The sequence below is a fragment of the Pogona vitticeps genome, chromosome 5, assembly GCF_051106095.1.
Source record: "Pogona vitticeps strain Pit_001003342236 chromosome 5, PviZW2.1, whole genome shotgun sequence".
NCBI classification, from domain to species: Eukaryota; Metazoa; Chordata; class Lepidosauria; order Squamata; family Agamidae; genus Pogona; species Pogona vitticeps.
In genome coordinates, this window is record NC_135787.1 from 96,644,887 (window position 1) to 96,670,260 (window position 25,374).

The following is a 25,374-nucleotide window of genomic DNA, read 5'->3' on the forward strand; positions in this document are numbered from 1 at the left end:
CATGTATTTCTGTTGTGACTCTGCAAGTGGGGGCAACTGAATAATCCACATATACTGAATACACCAACAGTGCAACATAAGCTATCCTTCACCACACAATAAATAATGCTGACTCACTGCTGGCCACCTCTGGGAGGATGAGTGGATAACTGGAGATCACAAGAGCCATTTCTTTCTTTCTAGCAAGACATACAGGGCTTGGCCTGACACTACATTCAGGAATGGCGCTTCAAATGATCACAGGATTTCCTTTCCATTCACATTATAGAAGAATTTAAGTCTGTTTTCCTTGCTGTCCCAGGTTTTTCAGGGAGCAGAAAAGAAAGTTCTAGTATAAAGGTTTTAAAATGCATACTAATAGAAATATCTGACACATACTGTTCTTGTACTCTTGAAAGAATAACCAAAAAGGAGGAGGAGCACAGGATAATTTTAATGTCTTTGGGCAAGACTCAGGACACTTCCATAGCCAGATTGGCCACCAAATGTTGATTCACTGGGGAGTGGCACTGAATTTTGCCTTGTTCACATATATATACATTTCCAAAGATATATTTCTGTCATTTACAAGGTGTATGTGCTTTAAAAGTAATCTTCAATAGTTTATGCTCTTAGATGGATCTCTAAAAAAGGAATCTGTGCCCATGTCCCAGAGTCTGTCTTCATGTCATCAGTTCTCAGCTGAAAGCAACCCAATGGCTATGATTCATTTAACCTAATTATAATTGTAACAGCTAAATCCTTCCTTCTGTTTTTCAAACATAAACACTAAAACTGGCATCCTTCAAAGACTGCACAGTAGAACTCCAAGAAAAGTATGATAAAAGGAGGGAGAAAACCTCCAGTAAAAATATATAAATCAGGCTACTAAATACACAGTAAAATACAAAAAGGTATTCCCGCCCCCAAAAAACCTCAATCCAAGCAGCTCCAACAGGGCTCTCCATCTGAGTGGCTTTTTCAAGTCTCCATGTTATGATGTTGGGTGCAAGCTGTTTGTTGACCTACGAGAAAAACTTCAAAAGATCCATTCTAGAAGTTATAAAGTATATAATTCAGGTTACCCTCAGAAGTCTAACGCAGCTTAGTACAATAACGGCAATCCTGTGCCTGCCAGCTCAGAAGTAAGTCTCATTGAGTTTCAATGGGACCTACTTCTAGAGATATGTGTACAGAACTGCTAACCAAAGGTCATTCCTTAAACCAAGTTAGAGAGCAACAATTTTGAACAACAAATCCACAGATTAGTTTAGGAAACTGATTTGCTTTCATTAGGTTTCCTCTCTTCTTTGGCAAAAATGGTGAATGAGAAGAAACAAAATGTAAGTCCAGTAACATGTTGTGCTCAGTTTTCAATCAGTCATGAAACAGATGCTGTAGATTGGTCACTGGGAGGGAGGCCCCAGATCGGGCAATGCTTGATTTCTCTTTTCCCGGGTCGCTTTTCTCCCTACTAATGGCAAGAGAGAAGTGATGATGTGGCGAAAAATGCACGTCTTTAGGCATCATATTTTTTACCAGTCCTGTGAATCTGCTGAAAGAGAGTCATGGAAAAAGCCATGCCAAGTATCTGAAAGAGAGGCAAAGGAGAAAATGTTAAGGTCACCATCCTTACGGCTGACTTGGAAGAACACTTCGTTAGCTCCTGTCCCCACAAAACCTCTCAGACCAAGACAGACTGATGACATCTTTATTATCTTCCATCTGTTTTATAATTCCAGTTGCCAGGTATCAGGACACAGGTGAAATTGCAGTAAACTGCTATGTGTCTGTGGGTCTCCTACACTGGAGGAAGAGATTATTTGAATTTTCAATGTGAAATGGCATTAAAACCTGAGCACACAACTTCATTCATTCCAAGCTAGTGCTAGGCTCAGTGGCAAGATATATGTGCTTGAGTTGCCCCAAAAGGCAATATAGGCCCAAGTGCACGCACCTCCAAGCTTTCTCCCCTCTCATTGCTCCTGGCATTTTGACAGACTGACACTAAGCCTATCATCTGGAACAAAGTTGGGGATGGAGCAATGGTGATGCAACTCATGAGCCTTCTTGTTGCTCATGTCCTGGCAACAGTAGCAAAAAACGTAGGGAAGTGTTTGCCTCCTGGACTCAGGTTTTCCCCTGAAATCCTAGGGAATGGGATGCGCTATCATGGCCATCTTATAACTGTTTAAGTTATTTTATAGTGTGAAAAACATACTGCGAACTCTACATATAGGCTGATACAAATATTTTAATAAATAGATAAGGCCTTGACTATGTTTCACCAGCAATGCAGTAACTTTTACCCCACACTCAACTACAGCCTGGTTCATTCCTCTCATACAGTAGGATGTTATTTTTCTCACCCTGTCACTGCAGGCACTATTTTGAAAACATGTATAAAAAAGAAATTCAGAATATTGTTTTATCATAGGACAGTTACTCTAACAACAACATAATGTTAGTAACTTGGGATATACATACCTGCATTATGAGGACACACATCCCAACTGTCCCAAGAATATGCTTATTATCGTCAAACCATGTCTTGACTTTCTCATAGCAACCCTGAAAAAAACAACCCACAGATATTTTACAGTCACTTTGATCAGAAAAGTATTAGTAAAAAAATTATCCAGTTAATATCAAAATCTAGTACAGTATTTGCAATTTAATATAAACTTTTGTTTTTGCTCAATCATGATGACTGATGTCTCTTTGATGGGCAAATCAGTTTTGTTGTCAAAGACAAGAAGTAATGTCCACAAAACACAACACAACACACTGTATGTTAAATAGAATGGGGGTAGGGGAAGGGCAAGAATCACAGAAACAAAATCATCCAGAACAACCTTTTGAATCTGTTCCTCCAGGAAGCACTGAGTAAAAGTTGATGAAATGCTTCTGACCAACTCATGCCGAACAAGGCTGGTGATTTTTCAGAAAGGAAATATTTCCAATTCCACTCCCCTCAAGTTCAGAGTTTACCTTGGAATCCTTTCATTGTGGGGAAATACTGGGGAATACGGAATGGTGTATGTGTGTGGAGTCTTTCATTTCTTTTTCTTTTTTACTTTTTTAAAAAAAATATTATATCACAAACAAACATACAAAACAGACAAAAACATATATGCGGGGAGGTATTTTCCATACAATCATATCCAATATATAGTTCTGACTACATAAACCATATTACCCTACTAACATATTTAAGCCATACTATATTCGCCATTCTGTATATATATGTATATATGCATATATATTTTATATCAGTGCTTCAAATTTTAAATTCAGAACAAACCTTCTTGAATTTATAATGATTAATTAACAAACATACATTATCTGAAGTATAATCTTAGACCTATATTCATCTTCCACTCAACAATTTCTATTATAGTATTTAGCATGAAACATTCTAGTTTAAGATTTATATATGCTTATCTATTATCCATATATATGAACATCCAAAGTTGCTAATAATATATCTTAATATACTTATACATCAAAAAAGTAAATTTGTAGATTCTTTTTCCTACAGCCTTATCAATCCAATTATATGTCAGGGTATCAATGCTTTTACAATCAGTAAAACATAGTCACATTATAATTCATATATGCTTAGTGTCTCTATGTCTCTATTTTACAATCAGTGGCATCTAATATTATATTCAACATGAGCATTTCTAATTTAATAGCTATACTTATCCACCATTTAAATCCAAGCATGACCAGAATTGCTGAAAGTATATTAACCACATTAATTTGTGTATATATGTGTACCTTCCAATCAATAATTTCTTTTATTATGTTCATCAAGTAACTTTCCAATTTTTTATTATACAGTTCCATGTATAAACTGGGAATCACAAATTGTTTACAGTATTATAACCTGCAATTCATCTCTTGCATCTGTTTTACCAGTTTTAAAGTGCTATCTATAAAATCTCTTTAGACTATTTTCTCTCCAATTTACTGATTTTATCCCACTGTAATTAAGATTCTGCCTTCGAAGCCAATCATATATGTCTACTCTGTAATCAGAATTTTGTACCCTATCCAATTTCGCCTTCTCATTTCTCTCCTTTAAATTCTCTCCCATCAGACTAGTATCAATTTTCTGAGTAATCTTCTCCTTAATATACATCCCCCCACTCATCCACCTGACCCTCCCTCTCATGCAGATTCATTATTTTGCCCTCCTTTTTCGGGATTTTAACCTCCTTTCTGAGGACAAAAGTGTCTCTCTCTGGTGCTGCCGCTGCTTCGGTGGGCTGGCCTTCCCCCTTCACATTCCATCCTGAAATCATCACCTTAACTTCAGAGATCTGGGTCTTCATGTGCTCCTTAATTTGATTAACAATGTTCATTTGAAGCTCTTGTATATAATCCTTAAAGGAGTCCTCCATTGCAGATTTGATGGGCAGTCGTGCTCTCTGCTTCCAGAATATAGATTTCATGTAGACAGACACTTTCTACTACAGAGTTCTTCTATTTTCTCCAAAGCCCACCAGATTGGCTTTTGTTTATTTTTCCCCCAGTTCAAAGCCATAAAGTAATAAATTAGATTACTCAGTTCACCTCATGATTTATTAAGTCAGCCAAGACTTCAACTCCTGCCCAACAGCTCCAGTTGTAAATCCAGCCGTGATAAGGTTCTGTTTAATTTATAAACCACGTCTTGCAGCTCAGTACAAAATCACTTAGGTTGAATTTCTCAAACTTCTTAAAATTCTAATTTTATATTGTTAGAATTATCCATCCATTGGAGGAGAGGGGTTGAGAAGAGGAAATCTCCATTTATGTCTTTAGCTTGTTTCTGTTTCTGTTTCTCTCAGATGTGACGCAGTAAAAATTTACCGATGTTTCAGGGTTACAAATCTTGTATGCTGCTTTAAAATTACTCTTTCTCCTTTAAAAACAGCTTCTTAAGTTTGATTTATACTTGCTGAAGCTGACTAAAAGTCAATTAGTCCCTGTTCATGCAGTCAGGCGTAAATATTCATACCTCCCCTCTAGGCAGCTTACTCACCATAATTGCATTCTCTCGAGCCAATTGTTTGATAGGATGGAAAACTCTCACGAAAACAGATTGCTGTCTGAAATTTGGAAGTTTCCAAGGCCTACTTGCTGCAAGCCCACTCTCCTGTAGAAAACGTGCCCCCCATTCACATGGGGGGGTCCACTGACTTGGAGCAAATGCAGGGGTTTCCAGGACACTAGGATTCCCCTGTTCTCACTGCCATTGCTTCACCCCTCTTCTGAGTCTTTAATTTCTGAAATGCAGCCCTGGAAGGATCAATTTTTCTAGTTGCTGCTCGTTTCCCTTCATCATCCTACTTAATTTTTTTTCATAGTAGCCTCTCTAAAGATGACTCATTCTCAGTAGAAATGACAGCAGCAGTCACTCTTTCCTCCTCTTGGATGGGGTGATAAGCACTTCCCCTCATAACTTCCTTGAAACTGTTTCCTCAAAGGAGCAGCCATCATCAGTGTTGGCTGCAACTGCAGCCCAGTTTTTTAAGGCCCAGCCAGGAAGGTGTTTTCAGTTGGACTGAAGTGGCGGAAATCCTTGGCTGAAAATCTGTTGCCCTGTGAGGTAACTCACAGGTCATCAGATTCACGGGTAAAGCTACAAGAGCCTAAGTGACAGACATACTTCCTTTCACCAGGGTTTGCAAAGTTCCATAGCTTGTTTAGCCCCCTCGCTTTTAACTAGCAGTGATTGGACAGAACACTGCTTGTACTTGCTCAACAAGGGTCCCCACAGTTCCTTGACTTACTGGTATGTTTAAATGGGGCTTACTGAATCTGAATCTCAGAAGAAGATCAGTCTATACTTTATTTAGCCGCCTAGAGTGGTCGTATTGACTGGATAGGCGGGGTACAAACAAACAAACAAACAAATAAACAAATAAACAAACAAACGAATGAATGAATGAATGAATGAATGAATGAATGAATGAATGAATGAATGAATGAAATGTGTTGTTGTCATTTAGTTGTTAAGTTGTGTCCGACTCTTCGTGACCCCATGGACCAGAGCATGCCAGGCCCTCCTGTTTTCCACTGCTTCCCGGATTTGGGTCAAATTCATGTTGGTAGTTTCGGTGACACTGTTCAACCATCTCGTCCTCTGTCATCCCCTTCTCCTCTTGCCTTCAGTCTCTCCTAACATCAGGGTCTTTTCCAGGGAGATTTCTCTTCTCATTCTAACTGTTGCTTCCTGTCCCACATAGAGATTTCTCAGGAGATAGATAAGGTGATCAGGCACTCCCATTTCTTTAAGAATTTGTCATCGTTTGCTGTGGTTCACACAGTCAAAGGCTTTTGCATAGTCAATGAAGCAGAAATAGATATTTTTCTAGAACTCTCTGGCTTTCTCCATAATCCAGCGCATGTTAGCAATTTGGTCTCTAGTTCCTCTACCCCTTCGAAATCCAGTTTGTACTTCTGGGAGTTCTCGGTCTACATACTGCTGAAGCCTGCCTTGGAGGATTTTGAGCATAACCTTGCTATGCTTTATAGACTACAGCAAAGCCTTTGACTGTGTGGATCATGAAAAGCTATGGAAATGGGCATGCTTTAAACTTGGTTGTTCTGAAGTTTAATGTATACTCTCTACAAGAAGCTTCTGGAGGGACAGAATATGGAAACAGAATGGTTTCCCATAGGCCAAAGTGCCAAACAAAGGTGTATTTTATCTCCCTAGCTGTTCAATCTGTATGTGGAATACATCACGCAGAAAGCTGGACTAGATGCAGATGTAGGCAGAGTAAACACTAGTAATCAACAATTTCAGATATGCAGATGACTGGCAGAAAGCAACAATGACTGGAAATGACTCCTGATGAAGGTGAAAGAAGAAAGGGCAAAAGCAGGACTCCAGTTGAATACTGTATATGTTATGTGTCGTCAAGTCGGAACTGACCTGCAATGACTCTAATATAGCTTTTGTAGTAAGCAGTATTTCTGGAGTGGCTTTATCAACTCCATTCCCCTTCCTCGAGTTTCCATTGATGAATGGGAATTTAAATCCAGGTCTCCTAAGTCCTAGCCGACTCTGCCTACCACACAACACTGGGTATCCCACTGCACATTAAGAACATAGAAATAATGCAGAAGAACTACATAACGTTAATATTGATACTGAAAAACTGAGACAGTTAATTTTTTTTATATACTTTGATTCAATTGTCAATTCAGATAGAGACTGCAACCAAAAAATCAGAAGAAGACTGAGACTTGAAAGGGCTGCTATGAGGGAATCTAGAAGAGATAATTAAGTGTAAAGATGAATCACTGGAGACTAAGGCTACTATGATCCACACGACTGCATTCCCATTTACCATGTACAGATGTGACAGTGAAGAAATCTAATAGGGAAATCCGACAGACAATTTATTAAAAATATGGTGCTGGAGTAAAATTTTCCAGATACCACCAGAAAGACAAACAAGACAAGCAAGTGGGTCCCAGGTCAAATTAAGTTTCAACTCTTCGTAAAAGCAAGAAGGATGAGATTGAAGCTTTAATACTGTTGGCACATCATGAGGAAATAAGACTTGTCTTTCATTGTAACAAGCTGCCTTGGGTCCTTTTCAAGGAAAAAGGTGGGGTAAAAATATTTTAAATAAAATAAAAAAGACATGAAGGCTTGGGGAAACTGATGGCATCGGGAAAAGAAGAAGACCAAATATGAGATGGATTGACCCAATAAAGGAAGCCATGGCCTTGACTTTGCAAGAGCTGAGCAGGGCTGTTAATGATAGGAGGTATTTATTCATAGGGTTGTAACGGGTCAGAAGCAACTTGACAGTACATAACAAGAACTGGAAATGTAGTAGAAAGAGTGCCTGTTAGCTATTTTTTTCCTTGCTAAGAAAGATTTAAGTCTAGTCCATACTGTACGAATGATCTCCTGATTGAGCCGAAGTGTGTAAGAATTTGAAACTTGGCAGGAGAGTTCACAAGGGCAGCTGTAGGCATCACAAAGGCGCCTCCATATTGTTCTGTTCTTACACGGATTCTGCCTGAATTTGCAGAATGTGTAGATGATTTTTATCCATCGAGAATGTAATATAATAGAAGTTCCAGCAACATACATTCCAGTTTATCTGGCCACAGTATACAGTTTCATTCCTGCTTTCTTTCTGGTTAAATAGGTTTTGCCAGCCTGTTAAACCCATAAAGAATTAGGATGTAATCCTAAATGAATACTAATTAAAATACACAGATCTTTATTAAATTTTTAGCATGCATAATGGTAATGTATTTGAATTTGATTTTACTTGTATAGTACCTTAACAAACTAAATTAGTTTATTATTATATATTACATTTATAGTCCATCCCCCCCCCCCATGATAAAAGTTAAGATGACATACATGTTCTTCCAGCCAGGTTAGACACAGACCTAATTTCAGTCACATTTTTGCATAATATACCTTAGGCCATGCCCGAGTAAACAGGTGACTGAACAGTGGTTGTTATATGATTAAACAGTTGTTAAAATGAAAGCTTTAGGTACAATCTTACACCTACTTGCCTGGAAGTAAATCGTATGAAACTCTTGGGCTTTACTTCAGAATAAACAAATGCAGAATTGCATTGTTTATCTGTATAATTAATAACTGTGTCAATGGATTTTAAAAATGGGAAAAATAAAATTAGTTTGCACTTCCTCAATGAAACTAAAGATGAAATTCAGATTAGGTATACATTATCCTTACCGTTTTCCACACTAAATTTGTATTGGTGGAATTCCGACCACAGTCTTGTGAGTTTTCCATGCAGCATCGGTCAGGAACAGTATTTTCACCCAGTACTGGATACCAGTCTTTGTAGTCAAGAACCCCACAGCAGTGCATCTATGGGACAGGAACAAAAAGGACCTTGAACAGCCTGATATTGAAAGTACATTTTATAGTATTACGAGTGCTGTGTAGGATATACCAGCGATACCACATTATTAGAGAGTTGTGTACTCTTTTAAAAAAACAATCATGTTATTTAAGAAGCATGAACAGTGTGACATGGTATTTAAATAGTTTTAGGTTCCTGAACACACCACATTCTATATTCAAAAAAAGGGATACAGGACCAAATTTGGGAGGCGAAGAAAGGAATCCAATTCCCCACAGATCTTTCATAGTATAATAACTTATATACCGTGATTCTTAGTTGTTCCTCTTGGGTCTTTACTTTTGGCTAATTTAGTGCGACAGAGAAATTTCACTCCTTTAGAGTATCTGGAACCAAACTGAGATTGTGATCAGACAGTGAGAAAAGTAAATGTCTGATCACACAGGAAGGGTCGTTTTCCAAGAGCTATCTCTGACAGATGTAAGGGACACTTTAAAGGAGATTGGTCCAGGCAAAGTAACTCTTCTATTGTTGGAGAATCATTCCAAAAAGTAATAGCCCTACTGCTGGCCCCAAAAGGTCCAGCTTGGACACAGATTAGGGTGGGTCCAGTGTGTGATTCTCCAAAGATTGTGCAATTCCCAGGAAATAGCTTGCACCAGACTTTATCAGAGGCTTGTGGTAGAAACTGCAGACAAGGTGAAACCCAAAATTTTAATCTGGGTTTAGGGAAACCAACACCAAACCAGTGTATACTGAGCATGTAAATCTCCACTTGTCTTGTCTTCATACTCAAAATTATTCTCCTCACCCCATGAGAGTATGAGGTATTCTGTGGGATTCTGGACAACACAACAAAAATTATTTTTTGGTGTGCAAGTAGCAAATAATCCAATAACATGAATGATCTAAAATGATGATGGCGAGAGCTGCTGATTTTTTGCGTGGCCTTGCAAGGATTAGAGGCACTGGATGGATTGTTTGCATATTTTTAAGCAACACAATTGTTCTATGCTTGGCTGGCTTATGTGTGTGAGAACACTTTGTTTCACAAAAACAAAGGGCCACCTGTTCTGCACAGAAACAGTGAGAAAATATAGTGCTCCAAATCTTCCTCTCACCTCAAGGCAAGAAATCTTGTGGGGCTTGACAATTTCTCACTGAGGTGTCTTGACAAGGCAAAGGATTTAGCAAGTAGGCTTTGAATCCTTAGTATAGAATAATGGTAGCTTCCAGCATAGCAGAAAGATGCAGATAAGCCCTGACAGTTACTAGCAGTGCAGAATAGGAGAGTGTGCCATTTTGCAAAGAAATATGCCACTGTCTTTACCTCTGCTTGAATGATATTCCATGCATTCTTCAGCCCAACATTATTCTCTGTGTTGTAAAGCTTGAGACCTTCTTGCAGATCCTTAATTGCATTTTCATTAACCTGTTCCATATAAACAAGTATCAAGGTCAGAACATATTGCAATCACTGTTTTTGCAGGTGCAACCATTATCTAATCCTATCTCTGGTTAGATACAGTTTACATGAGGGAAAGCAAATGGAGCACATTCTCTCCCTTTTGTATATCAACTTGATCTCAGTTTTACAAGTTGAGAGCCATTTATCAAGGTTAGCAATTCTGGAGGAAGATATCTCTTTAAAAAGTGTTCAGCAGTATATGAAAAGGACGTATCAAAAGGAGAATACAGTAGGGACAGAAGTGGAAATCTGGTATTCTCAAAGGTATTTCGAAGAGATGTTTTGTCTTTTGTCAGTTCACAGTATGATGTCATCGGGGTTGTTTTTTTTAAAAAAAACTGAATTGGGGAAACCTTAATTAAAGTCCTTCGTCTGGGTAAGGTAAAATCCTTACCAACTTATTTAGAAGCCTTGTTCCCTCATGTGGTAAAAAGACATCTGTCATGGCACATTCTTTTCCTTACCTCTTGCATTTAGTAATGCGCTTTTTTTTAAGCGATTTGCCACTGGACTTACTTTGCAAGACCAATTAGTGAGGCTCCTACTTGTAAGGGTACCCCAGTGCTGGAGGGAAAATAGTACTCATTCGCTTAATATCTACTCTGATCCTTAGTTCACTTGTCAGTTACTGCCTCTCAACCTAAACTGCCTCATGAGAGTTGCTAAGAGGATAAAGAAAAAGGGTAGGATAAACTTGTCAGTTTAAAAGCTTGTCTCTTACTAAATTTTATTCACAATTGTAAACATACTGGGGACACCCAACAAGAAAATATTTTCTTTGTCATGTCTTGTGATTCCAGTATTTACTAATTCATGCATTTATGAAACTAGGAATATTTTCTATCACCGGTGGATAGCATAATTTACAAATTACTATTTAAAACAACAACAACACACACACCATTATCTGTTACAAACATAATGACCAAATTCCTCTTGAATACCTTCTGTTGGTGTAGGGGATGTGACATTATTACAATGACAGATTGCCACTGATTTAGAGTCCCTGTTCTAATTCCTCGTGGGATTTCTCACTGTATACGAGTTGGGTGGTTTCATGCAGAACTCAGTCTCTGCCTGGATTCTGGGCTGTGTGTGAGTCCATCTGACTAATGCACAAGGAATCCTGTGAAGATGAACTGCTAGATAGCTCAGTGATTTAATCACCTGGTTGAGAGTTCGATTCCCCACTGTGCCTCCTTAACAGGAGCTGGAGTCAAGCCATAGGGTTCCTTCCATCTCTGCAGTTGCAAGATTATTATCATCAACAACAGAGCCACAGGCTGGACTCCAACTATTGGGAACCTGCTCTTGTGCTAATGCCATTTTTCTACACTGATATAAGTTATGCATGCGAATTTTGACCCTCTCCCCATAACAGCATAAAATCAACACATACACAACATTAAAACAATAAAGAATGGAATCTCCACTGATATATATCAATATTTGATTTATGCATGCACACAGAGAAGCAAATGAAAACAAACAATGATTCCAAAATAGCAAAGTTCTGAAAAAACAGCAATACTTTGGAAGTACAGTGGCGCCCCATTTGACAACGATAATCCGTTCCAGCGAAATCGGTGTAGAGCGAAATTGTCATCGAGCGAAAGTAAAAAACCCATTAGAATGCATTAAAAATGGGTTAATGCGTTCTAATGGGGAAAATACCTCATCGTCCAGTGAAGATCCTCCATAGCGCAGCCATTTTTCGGTGCCTGTAAAGCGAGGAATTCGTCCTGAACACAGCGGGGAGCCATTTTGCACAGCGGGCGGCCATTTTTCGACCCGCCGATCAGCTGTTTTAAAACCATTGTTAAGTGAAAAATCGGTTCCCAAAGCAGGGAACCAATCATCGTTACGTGAAAAAACCCCTTTGAATCATCATTTTGCGATCACAAAAAACTCATCGTAAAGCGGATTTGTCGTCAAGTGGATTTGTCATCAGGTGGGGCACCACTGTATATTTGGACATAATCTGATCTAGTCACAATCATTTATTTTCCTGTATCAGTTAATTCAACTTTTTCTCTTGGGATAGGGAAGTAATAAATTAAGTAATATTTTTGTAAGGTTCCAAAACCTGTGGGGAATTAGCATGTACTTTGGCACATGTAGTCCAAGAAAACAATATAAATCAAGAGAATTTACAGTTGGCTGTGGCCCCCAAGCCATTCTCTTGTTATGTCCTGCACAATATCACACAGAAGCCACCAACATCTACTTTCCCATCTGCCTGCTTCTTGGTGCAGATCTTAGCTCTGTTGAACATAAACCTTCTACAGACCCTTGTTCCATATTATTACTTCCCTGACATGTCTGTATGGAGAGATGGGGTGTGGAAGTCTAAGCTTTGCTTTACCAGGGCAGGGTGTCGGGGTGGTTGTGGGAGAAAAGTACAGCTTAGTTTTTCAGAAGGGCTAGGTGACTGAATTGGAACTGTATAAACACTTACCTTATCCATATAAACAAAGAACAAAATGAGCAGTATCAGTTCAGCCAGAAGAATGATCAGCAAAACAATGAAAAACTGCAAGAAAAGGTAAAAAGAATAAAGAGGAATGTTATAATAAGAGGAAGAGGGGAGGGATTTAAAATGTCTTGTTCATCATCACAATGCTGAATATGAAATTGTAAAGCATTCTTTGAGCCATCCTCTGTGAAAAGCCTATAGAAGAGCTCATTTTTACATCACCTTGAATTGATAGATGCCACCACCTGCACCTTCTTCATGCATGCAGGATGAAGGAAATGCCAGTTTACACAGCAGATAAGAGGATTTCTTTTGTGGGGCCTGTCCGTTCCCTGAGTTTGGGAAATGCAATAAACAAAGCAAAACCAAAAGAGAACTCCTAGCCTACTGGTTTGCTTTCCATTTCCTTAACTGGGAAAACCTCTGGGTGGAAGATTGGATTATATCTAGGAAGGGACTAAATTTAATTGCTTCTTAACTAAATTCTGTAAACTGCCCAAAGTAGTATGTGTTCATTAATGACGTGATATACAAATCAAGTAAATAAATAAATAAATAAATAAATAAATAAATAAATAATAAAAGTTATCTATCTATCTATCTGCCTGCCTGCCTTTTCATCTTATATACTGCCTCATAGAGCAATGTCACAATATATTCAAAACAAAAGGTTAAAGTCTACAGTCTTATGTGTTAAACTCACAAAGGTTACTGATATTATTATGAAACATTTTGTTTGTTTTTAATTTTACTATGAAATGTGTAAGAATTTTATTTAAAGAAGACCCTAGCAGGGAGAACTCACTTCATCTTTACTGACATTGAACTATCCATAATATATTCATCTTTTCTGCAGAATATATATTCTAAATGCCACTATTCTAGGGGAGAAAGGACCAATTTTTTTTTATAGGATATAGAACTTAATTTTTTTGGAATGTCAAGGCAAAACTATAGTTTACAGTTTGCAACAAGGTCTTAGACTGCAATTCATGGTGGCTCCCAGTGTCACTGTGTACTCTTGGTGGAACCAGATCCCAGAGGAGCTTTGCCTGCCCTCCTCCCTATTGACATTTAAGAGGCAACTTGAGACATAGCTCTTCAGGGAGACTTTCCACTCCAACCCCAGTTGAGTTACAGCGATAGTACATTTATGTTGAGTTACTGTTATTTTTCCCCTTCATGGGTTGCTGCCTTGTCGTGGCGAAGGGGCTTGAGTAATTCAGAGAGGCTATGGGCTAGGCCGTGCAGGGACACCCAAGACGGACAGGTCATAGTGGAGAGTTCTGACTAAATGTGATCCACCTGGAGCAGGAAATGGCAAGCCACTCAAGTATTTCTGCCAAGAAAACCCCATGAACAGAAACAAAAGGCTAAAAGATATGATGCTAAAAGATGTGCCCCTCAGGTTGGAAGGCATCCAACATGCTACTGAGGAAGAGCAGAGGACAAGGACAAGTAGCTCCAGAGCTAATGAAGTGGTTGGGCCAGATCTATGAAGCTTGGTAAGCTGGAGGTGGTCAAACAGGAGATGGCAAGAATCAACATTGACAGAATAGGAAAGACACTCTGACAAGTAACATGGGCCCAAACTATGGAGGGCTTTGTATCTAAGTATGAAAACCTTGAACCTGATTTGGGACGCAATGGGCAACCAGTGGAAGTGAGCCAGAACTGGAGTGATACAGTCAAATTGCTTGCACCCACCACCAGTCTGGTCACCACATTCTGAACTCATTAAAGTGCCTGGACTCATTAAAGCCCCCATGTAAAGAGCATTCTAGTAAGTTTAGGAAATGATCAGTGCCTGCACCAAACTCTTTTTAAACAGAAGAGGCTTTCTCCTCCCTTCAAAACAAACCATACTTGTTCACTCTTTTTCAATTTTTTCTAATTCTCCTGTCATGAACTTGAACATGCTAACTGAGGCCTGTGGAGCCTGAGATGTAACTCTTCATTGTTTTTTTCATTTTGTAATTTCTCTGAGCACTGCACAGTCTGACCTTGGGGTTAATTTGCTCAGACATCCACTCCTAGGAAGACTGGCAACTGTCTTGAATGTTTTCCATACATTATCTTCCTCACTGTAGAATGATGGACTTAAAATTGTTTGGAAATGGCCTTATAATTCTTCCCAGATTGATGGGCAGCAACAATTGCTTCTCTAGAATAATTGCTGATGTGTTTCCTATTTGGCATTTTGTTAACACACACCTAAATGTTCCAGACCAGCAAACTGCTAAAACTTCGGCTTTTACAGAGGTGGTCACATTTGCTAATGACCAATTACTTAAGTGCATTTGGTTAGCAGCATCTGGCTGTTGCTTAGCCTCTTAATTCCTATGGAAGCAGTAAGGGTGTACTGCATTTTTCACACATGGTTTCTACATTTTGGCTTTATTTCTGTTAAATAAATCAAGACATGGTGTAATATGTCATGTGTTGTTGTTCATCTGAGTTTGTATTTACCTAATTTTCAGACTTGCTAACAACCAGATTATTTGTATTATGTCCTGATTAGAGGTGTGCACAGATTAAAAGATAAATTGCAAACTTTGCCTAAAATCACTACTTCATCAGAAATGCATTGCTTTGTATTCATCAGAAGCAATAACTCAGATGAATACAAAGCACTGCATTTTAGTCATTTTAGATTCATTGCTTCTTTCTTATGTCTTTTGCCACCTGCTGCTCACTCATGTCAATCAGAACCTCTAGACAACTATGGGCAAATTTCTTCACTCTTCTTTGATCGCGAGTCTTGCTGATGTCAATACATGGTCTTCCTTCCTTTTTTGTGTGATACAATCTCTTTGTTCGCAGTTTTACTCTACTACACACCAGGGAGTGATCAGTATCACAATCAGCACTCTGGTAACTGCATGTGATCGTAATACAGTCAACCCTCTAGTTACAAACGGCCCTAGTTACGAACATTCCGACTTACGAACCACTGTGATAGGAAAATATTGCCTCGACTTGCAAACTTTTCTTCGAGTTATGAATGGAAGAGCGAAGAGGGTGCTTGTCTCCTGAACAAACACCACATCCTTTCCTCTCTCTTTTGAGGCCTGTGGGGCTTAGCACATAGGGAGAAAAGCATGAATCAAAGCAATCCTGCAGTGCTTTGATCCCTTTCCCCTTCTTTTGCTAAGCCCCACTTAGATTTCTTAATTTTGGGTTAGAAAAGTGGGGAGCGTCTTATACATGGGGTGTCTTATACATGGAAAAATACGGTATAATCTCTGCAACCTCTGTAAGTCATACTCCTAGGCAGGAACCAGTGCTGGAATTTCCACCAAGCCAGTTGCTAAAGGACATTTGCCTTGAGGGACCCACTTTGTGGGTGTATAACTCAGATGTCTGAAACCTGAACTTCACCAAACATGGAGGAGTTGTAGAGGAGAGTCCGGGGAAGCTTCCCTGCAATTTTGGTGTCTTAAGGTGTGTGGTGGGGGCATTATATAGACACAATGAATCAACAAATGGATTTGTGATTCATTTTGCAAAATTTCAGAAATTTGTGATGATTCACAAATAAGACAAATCACCATTTTGCCAATTCATGCTCATCTCTAGTCCTGATATGTAAAACTACAGTATTCAAAGAGGATGTATTTTCGTTTTCACATGACTATTTGGATAAACAATTCAAAAAGTTATACCAAACTCCCAAGACAATAAAATCAGAATTAGTCCTTCCAAAAGGTTGTTAACATTTCCTTGTAATTATCTTAAATCTCTTTCCAGAAATATAAAATTTCTAGGAAGCATATGTTCCATTAAATTTCCACCCGCTTTCTCATCTTGCTTTTTCTAATCCCCTTCCTCAGACAAGTGGCCAGTTAGCAGCCCAGAAGCCTGTAGAAAATTAAAAGGGACTTGATTTTTTGGGTGGGGAGGAAGCCCAGTCAGAACTCTGAAAAGTTCTTTTTAGACTACAGTTTACAGAATGCCTAATCAATATGGGGTTGCAGAACAAGAAAAAAATCCTTTGCTAGGTCTGCATAATTTAACCATGCACTCTAAAATAGTACAAGGTTCTAGCTTGCTTTGCCTTGGTCTTTTTGCTTTAGTTGTACATCCCTTCCCTATTTAGTCCTAGTTATTCCTATGGCTTAACTGCTTTGTGTGTTTGTTAGCAGCTCTATGAAACAACCCACACTTGTGTGCAAACAAGCTTAAAGGAGGCTTTCCCCAGATTGCAATACTTACTGAGGAACTGGGAGAAGATGACTTTAAGACCCTGTCAATCACATAATGGATGGCCAAAACAGCCATGAAAATCACTTTGTGTTTGGGTGAGAAGTGACCAACTGATGAAAAAAGGAGTCCACTTCTGGGATTTTTTGTTGTTGTTGCTTAGTGTCTGTTTGTGAATAACAGTAAGCACAAGAGAGGATCCTGCAAACCACTTTGACTACTGACTTCGATGTTGTCAATATTAAAGCTGGCTTTTGTTATGTAAACTTTGGCATATTTTACCCTGCTGGCAACATAAACACATTGGAAAGCTGTGCTGGACCATCTTCTGGTGTTTTGAACTCTTGGCAACAAACGAAATTCCACACTCATAAATCACATGTTTGCTGTGAAACACACCAACATAATGCCAGTGTTTCCTGCAGCAATCATACTGTCTTTAGGACTAAGAGAACCAGATTCATTCAGATACTGTACACAGAAAGCAAGTGAGCAACATAAAGATAAATATCCTACTGTATGTTTTAACATTTTTTGAAAGAAGAATAAAAGAGTGTGTTACAAAAAAGAATATTTTCCAGGATTGCAGTTTTAATCTTGTTCCCTATGTTGATTATAGTAACTGCATGCAACTCAGAAGGGAAAAATTAACCTGGATCATCCAGGACTCTTATGCATGAGGGAAAATTAGATCTTTTTTCTGTCAATATAACTAAGTTATAGAGCTACATAGCTTCTAGTCAGGCAGGGCTTGGTAGACAGAAAAATTGCCTGATCTTCCATAAAAAATGCCTCGAAAAACAAATAACAAATGTGTTAGCAACTTACACTTAGGAGGAGGCACTTATTTTCCTTGATAGCACCCAAGCAGCCCAGAAAGCCAGTCACCATGATGATAGTACCGATGGCAATGACCAGGTTGGCAGCTGATAGTGATGGGAAGCTGGGAGAAAATGTGGCAAAGTTTCCTTGAGACACTGATAGCCATATTCCCACACCCAAGAGTCCGCAGCCACATAACTGAAGGTGGAGGGGGGGGGGGGGAAAGAGAAGAACAATATATGGTTAATATGCTACAACCTGGGCAGAACATGAAATATAACTTGCAAAGTCATTCTGGTGCATATGTAATATTCAATTTAGCTAACAACAATCAAAACTAATAATAAAACAAAATATAATATTTCAAAACAACAAATATTCTAAACATAATATTATAAAGAAAGACAAATGCAACTGACAAAACAAAGACATTAAAGAAAACCTGTAAAAATAAATGCCACCTAAGCAACGTCTTTCTCATACAGTGAAATATTAGTAAAGAGACCAGAGAATTCTATAATTTGGGGTGGCCACAGAAAACTCCCTTTCTCTAGCTCCCATCAATATTGCCTCAACCATAGCTGGATATTAGGAAAAAAATCCATCATTAGATCTTAAGATATGGATATGCTGGTATGGGGGAAGATATTTGTATGACTACAAATTGCAGTTTCAACTACAATTCCCTGTTTCCTCCTATATCCTCACAGATATTCCTTCAATTACCCCAAATTTATGCTACCTAGTTTTTAAAATATATTTTCTATTATGCTAAATCATAAAAATACAAGAAAAAATATTAAAGCACACATGTGGAGAAAACAGACTGAAATGAAAAGCTAAAAACAAATTATCCAAATTTTTAAAAAGGGGAGGTGGGCAAGGAATGAAGGAACAATAATTGTTTCATTTTTTAAAACCCCACTGTTATCTAGGCATAAGCTTTGATGAAAGGTAACCAAATACCCATGAGCAGTTGCTCTCTATATGCCATATGTTCAAATTCTGAAAGAGATATAAGGTCCTCAGTCGACTAATTAATGGAGGATGGGTATTTGTTCTTCCAGTGTTATAATATTAACCTTTAGCACAATACCAAGCAAAAGGTTGCAGAAAATCCATCTATACAATTCTAAACAAAAATGCTGTACAAAACATTTATATCTACAAAACTCAAAATTCACCACAAAATTAATATTCATAACAGTCTCTCCCCAGAAAGAGGCTATGAATGGACATAGCCAAAGCATATGTTTAAGATATGTACCAAGTGTATTGTGTTACTAACTATTAGCACATTTTTGTAAAGTCATTGTATGTGCTTAGGGTTTCGATGTTATAATCAATGCTTTGAATTTTTACCTTTAATTGGTAACCAATGCGGACCTTACAGCAGGTGCAATGTAATTTTATAGCGGGTATCCACCAACACTGGATTTATAGACTAACTGTAGTTTCCAGAGACTCTTCAAAGGGAGAGCACATTGCAAGTAATCCTATCTAGATGTCTCCCCATGGCCAGGTGTGACCATCAGGAGTAGCTGAGGTGGCACGCCACTCAAAACAAGGCAAAAACCCTTTTAGCTGGGTCCAAAACTGTCCACGAATCAAACCGAAACATGTATCCTCAATGGAACTACTATTCTGTTCTTGCCAGGTTGAATCTAGAGTCTGTCTCTCCTAACCAGAATGATCCAAGTCATGTCTGGATTGAACAATTTATTAGTCCTCAGACACCAATCTGGAATACTGATAGCCTTCCTAGTAACAGATGAAAAGAAGAAATGCAGATCAGATACACTGTGGCGCTAACACCCCTATCCTCAGATTCCTTCTCTCAGTGCTTCCATGTAGATGCTAAATACAGTAATATGAAGACAAATTGAACTGAGGAGAATCCAACACACCACTGCACACAAGATTGAGAAAGAATCCCCTAACATCTGCTCCTGACACTGAATGGAGAACGACTGAAGCCATTATAAACATATCCATGCTTTTTGCATGCCATGAAGCCTTAAGAAAGTTATACAGCCCATTCAGATTAAAATTATAAAAAATATATAAGAAAAGCAAAAAAAAAAAAAAAAAAAAAGGAAGACTAAAAGATTTAGTTTATCCAATTCAGGCACACAATGTATCTCCAACAGGAGGAAAATTAGTCACTTGGCAGTGATAGAGGGGATCTCATATGACAAATGGTACATTACCAGCTTTTCATCTGCATGTCCTGGTGAGCTAACTAAAAGAGGGTAAATAATACAGCATCTAAAGTAAAAAAAAAGAAAGAAAGAAAGAAAGAAAGAAAGAAAGAAAGAAAGAAAAAGAAAGAAAGAAAGAAAGAAAAAGAAAGAAAGAAGTATACATGCTGAGATTTCAGGTATTCCTTTCTTAAATGCTCAGTAAAGTACTGAACTGTGATAGCATCATGTTCTATAAGCTTGGATATTTTTAAGAGACATGAAACAGTAGGGTGAGGTACCATAGTGGGGTATGGGCTGAGAATTCCTCAGCCATACAGGACATGTTCTACTGGCCAATGCATAGAGGTCTTATGTTTTGGTGTCAGCATCCTCTCTGGGTAAGAAGCTAAATAGTTATTGTCACTGAAGCATCAGAATGGATTTAAGGGGACCAGTCACGAATTAGTTTTATGCATGATAGCACAATCCCATACTACAGTATGAAACCATTAACATAAAATATACAAAACTAGTTGTATATTGAGAGTATTAAAGATTTAACCACAGTTTCAGTCCTGGAGCCTATTCTTTGGTTTCCACAAATTTTACACTGTTTTCCAGACACATAGTTGCATGTTCCACTGTTAAGCATCCTCAAAAAATGATGTAAAAATATTCTTGAACTTTCTCACAACAGGATTGTTAATAAAAACCATATAGTGCTGCCATATAACAACATGGTTAGTGACATAACTTTAAAACCTTCTGAGATGGAGAGATACTTTGAGTATAGTGAACAAATGCAGCTATGCTAAAGGCAGCAGATTCAAAACTGTATTTATGCTGCTGATTCTGTTTAAGAGTATATTGAAGTGTGGAATACTAACATGCATTAACCTGATCAAAAGTGCAATCTCTGTCTAATGAAATATTCTCCATGATCAGGGAAAAACCATGATTTAGCACATTGTAAACTTTATAGTTATCACTACAATCTTGGAAAATGTGGCAACAACAGAATTTGTCCCAGATCAGGTCCACTGGTGTTCGTATTGTAACTAGATAATAATAATTAAAAAAACCCAAAACAACAGTTTCAATAACACTTGAACCACTTGCTGTGATCATATTTGGCAATCAATCTTGTTCACAATAGACAACACAATCTTGAAGGATCAAAAGCTGCTTTCAGATCAATGAATGTTGGAAATAATTTCTTGCTACTTGGTTCAATATGTTTCTTGGCAAAATGTGCTAATACAGAATTGAATTACTGAATTGAGATCTAGATCTGAGTTAATTGAAGGCGGTAGGAGCGCTTGAACTGATTTGAAACAAATTCAGCTCCTTCATGAATTACTGAATTGCTGCCTGGACTGAATTTTGTGACTCTTTCACACTCTTAATTAAAATATAAGCAAGCTCTAGAGAAATATTTTAAAGTATTAGGAAGAGAAACACAGATGGTACAAGGAATGCCTGAACTGACATATTATACGAACAGTCAAGGATTATAGAGCCTGGAAGGAATTATTAGACAGGATGTGATGGAAGATATAAAATGATAGAAGGCTCAAGACTGAAAGCTGATTTGTCGCTCTCTTCTATTTTATTCTATAATAAGAACATGAGTATGTCCGATAATTAGCAGGCAGGAGGGGTAAACCAGATGCACCTTGTGGAGAGATAAGCACACAAATATTTTCCATAAGAGATTATAGTGACAAAGACTGTGGCTGCATGTGTGTCACCTCCATGTAAAGGACACCTGTGGGACACAAGATATGGCCCCTATAGCTGAGCACTGGAGCACAGCTCGGTTTTTCTAATTTTAAATGTTCTATGAGATCTTTAGTTGAAGGGTGGAATAAGTATCTTTTAAATGAACAAAATAATAACATGAGTTGGACAAAACAAAATTGATAGCATTCATAGATATTTCTTTGTATGGATAACAACACTTCAGTTAATGTATTTGAAAGAAATTATAGAGATTAATAACACTGATGTAAAGTTTAGAGATGTCCCTCAATTAATAGTCATCAATGATTAATCTGGCACACTGTTGCATATGAAAAATGCATATGAAAAATGCAATAATATACCTGGAGAAAAGAAAAAGTCATACTTAAAAATATAAGCTTCGATAGTCAAATATGCACCCTCCAAAACATGAATGGCAGCCACACCTCCAACTAGCTGCCTAACTGTCATCTTGCTTGCTGAATGGAATATCCTTACTGGCCCTGAAGGAGGGGGAGCTCTATGCACTGGTCTATGGGCAGGGCCCCCTTTTAAGAACATGAATTGTATGGCGAGTAGAGGTTACTCTCTGCACTTGTAAAAATGCCCCCAGAATGCACGACAGATGTTTATCTAAGCACTCATAACACCAGTATGTTAAGAATCAGACTTAGATTCTACTACTACAAAGACTGAACACGGTGTTAACAAAATCGGTAAGATGTTTCTAAACTAAATGGACAAAAGGCAACACACTTGGGGAAATCTTTCAGGTTTGTAACCATTCTTTGATTGTAAAGAAAGGGTGCTTGCATGATTACAAGATACATACATGGACTGAAAAGGAATGTAGGAAGGAATTTGATAGAGAGGTGGTGTAGTAGGAGCTGATGTAGGAGCGGTCAGGTTGGAGAGAACAGAATGGCGTGGGTGTGATTGGCTGTCAGAGAGTCAGGACAGAACACAGCAGCAGAGCATGGAGGTAGGACAATTAAGGGTGGGCAGTTGAAGAGAGGGAGGGATGGGAATAAGGGCCTGAGGGAAAAATAGCTGTGCCATTTTTACTTCAAGCACTTGAGCTATTTATGTACTTGCTATATCTTCTGTACTTCTCCATACATCTCATTGAAGATATACACCCCAATTTCTTTAAATTGTATAATAACCCGTTCTTGATTTCAAAAGCATTTCAGAAGAGTACTGCTATTTTTCAAGCAGAACCGACATGCATAGTGCCTGGATACCTCTTCCTACCACAGATACTTAAATTTCATAGCAGGCAGCACCCCTCTTTTACAGCACGTAGTTAACCAACTACAGCAGAGGTGTAGTTAACATCCCAGAGGCAACAGAATAAAAATGGAGTGAAGAAAGAGTTATGGTATTTGTTGATCAGTCCAGAAGTACAACAGGAACTCCAGGAAATGTACACAATAGGGTGGAATTTAACCAGCTTGAAAAAGAAATAGGCCATGGAGGTTCAATTGCTCCGTTCACCAGCAGGCCCTTGGAGCACCTTGATTTTCAGATTTTATTCCTTATCCTTGGACTGATCAGGCCAACCTCAAATTGAACTAGGACTTGAAGTGGGTGTGGTAAATGAATCTCAGTTAGGATCAGATGGCAAAGTTTGAGATAAATGATAAAGTGACAAATCAGGAAAGTTTTTATTATCCACAGAATGACATTTTTTGAAACCACAGTACTTAACATTTCTATATTATTCAGAATGTACAATAGCTGCTTTTCATCTAAATTATTTCCTGAAGAAGATCTAAATTTTGGAAATTCAAAGGCAACTGAACAACAAAGATTTTCTTTTAGTGGAAAATGAAACTGTGGATATTAGAAAGATTCAAAACTGTTCTGGAAAATATTACAAAAAGAAAGATAAACACTGGTCTTTGAACAAATGAGTGAGAATTTACTGTGAAATGAAATTTGAAGGCTGGCTAAAATGATCAGATAGATAAATATACAGCTTCATATTGCATTCCAAACACACACACACACACACACACACACACACACACACACACACACACACACACACACACACACACACACACACAGAGAGAGAGAGAGAGAGAGAGAGAGAGAGAGAGAGAGAGAGAGAGAGAGAGAGAGAGATTCCTCCAAGATATAAGCAGGCATATTGAAACCACATGTTAGAAGATAGTACTGAAGGACATTAAACACACACTTATTTCTCTGTGTCTATAGAGCATCCAGGCTTTTTGAGAATCACTGGACTGAAAGAGAAGCAGTCTTTAACTAGAGCAAGCACTATTCTAATAGAACTGCCTTGGGTCCAATCCATCTTCCAAAGCAAAACTAAAACCTAGAGGAGATCTTTGGCCTGCCAGTACTCTCTTTAGGGACAGTCATAGAGATATTTCTCTGATGAATTTGCCTAATTTCCACTGCAAAAGAGCAGTCCTACCCTTCCCCCATAACTTGGAACAGTTACTTTATGGACTACAGCTAACAAAATATCCTGGGATCATATTGCCTGGGGATTCTGGAAATTCTGAACCAAATTTCCAGACTTTGTGTGTGCATACAGATACTCACACACACCAGAATTAGACATTAAGAACTTGTAAGTCAAAGAGTGAGGGAAAGGTTTCATTCCATGGCCACCCCACTCCATGCAGTTGTCACTTTAGAAATTAAGCACTTCTTCCCAAGTATTCTTCTTGTTTCCATACTAAATAAAATAAAAAGAAAACAGTGCGATGCAGTGGATAGTGTGTCCAACTAGGATTAACAAGAAATGGGTTCAAATCCCAGCTCAGCCATGGAAACTTGCTGTGTGATGCTACCACTAAAACCACCTCTTAAATATCTCACATACCTTTACAACCCTATTAAGAATGCTGCAAGTTGGATGCAACTTGGTGGCACGTAAAACACCTGCAAATAAAACAAAGAATTGCTCCTCAAGGCAGCTTTTCTTCTGTCTAAATCTAAGAACTTCAGAAGTGAAATAAAATGAACCCAATGTTCCTTCTCTCTTTCTTACCAGAACAGAGCTTGGCAGAATAATACCCCCAAGCATTGGTATAAAACTGAAAGTAAATCAGCAGCAATCTGACAACCTACCTAAATTCAGTTTCAGCGTGAGCTCATTGGCTGGGGCAATGATATCTGCTGGTAAATCTTTGTGGGGAATGGATTGACTGCTGAGTCCCCCAAAGACAAGGTTGACACAGAAGCAAACTAACAGTGATTGTTACCTTAGCTTTAAGTAAGGAGGCAGTCAGGCAGAAAGAGGCTGACTGGGGGGGGGGGGGGTAGTCTCAACCTGGTGGGACTTATCCTAAAGGACCACTCTCCACATCTCATGCTGCTCCCTTGCACAAATGTCCCACTGTTTAAAGGATCTTCTTTTGTTCCACAGTTGCAGAGCTAAGAGATACAGTATTCTGTTCATTTGAAAGGTTGCTTGGCTGCCTCTCCTCTCCCCCCCACCAGTCCTTTAGTGCTCCCAGTTTTCTATGCTCTTTTAAATATCATCCAATGAGTCTGTGTGTGGCCCACCAACAGGTCCACTTGACATGTACAAAAATGTAATGAACAACAGATTCTTTACCATGATATATAGCAACCAGACCATCTTTCTAAAATGGGACC

The 25,374-nt window shown here is 38.4% G+C and overlaps 1 protein-coding gene across 3 annotated transcripts in view; it reads right to left on the reverse strand.

Annotated features, from left to right (window-relative positions):
- Positions 1 to 414: 414 nt before the first annotated feature.
- The window catches only part of TSPAN9 (tetraspanin 9), a 310,585-nt gene continuing 285,625 nt past the window's right edge, over positions 415 to 25,374 (reverse strand). For all 3 annotated transcript variants that reach the window (XM_020809250.3, XM_073000960.2, XM_020809246.3), the window contains 6 exons: positions 17,819 to 18,010; positions 12,770 to 12,844; positions 10,174 to 10,275; positions 8,711 to 8,848; positions 2,467 to 2,550; positions 415 to 1,570 (listed from right to left, as the gene is read on the reverse strand). In XM_020809250.3, the coding sequence (XP_020664909.1) occupies positions 1,499 to 1,570; positions 2,467 to 2,550; positions 8,711 to 8,848; positions 10,174 to 10,275; positions 12,770 to 12,844; positions 17,819 to 18,010 (663 nt within the window). In that variant the 3' untranslated portion in view covers positions 415 to 1,498. The remainder of the gene's footprint in view (positions 1,571 to 2,466; positions 2,551 to 8,710; positions 8,849 to 10,173; positions 10,276 to 12,769; positions 12,845 to 17,818; positions 18,011 to 25,374) is intronic.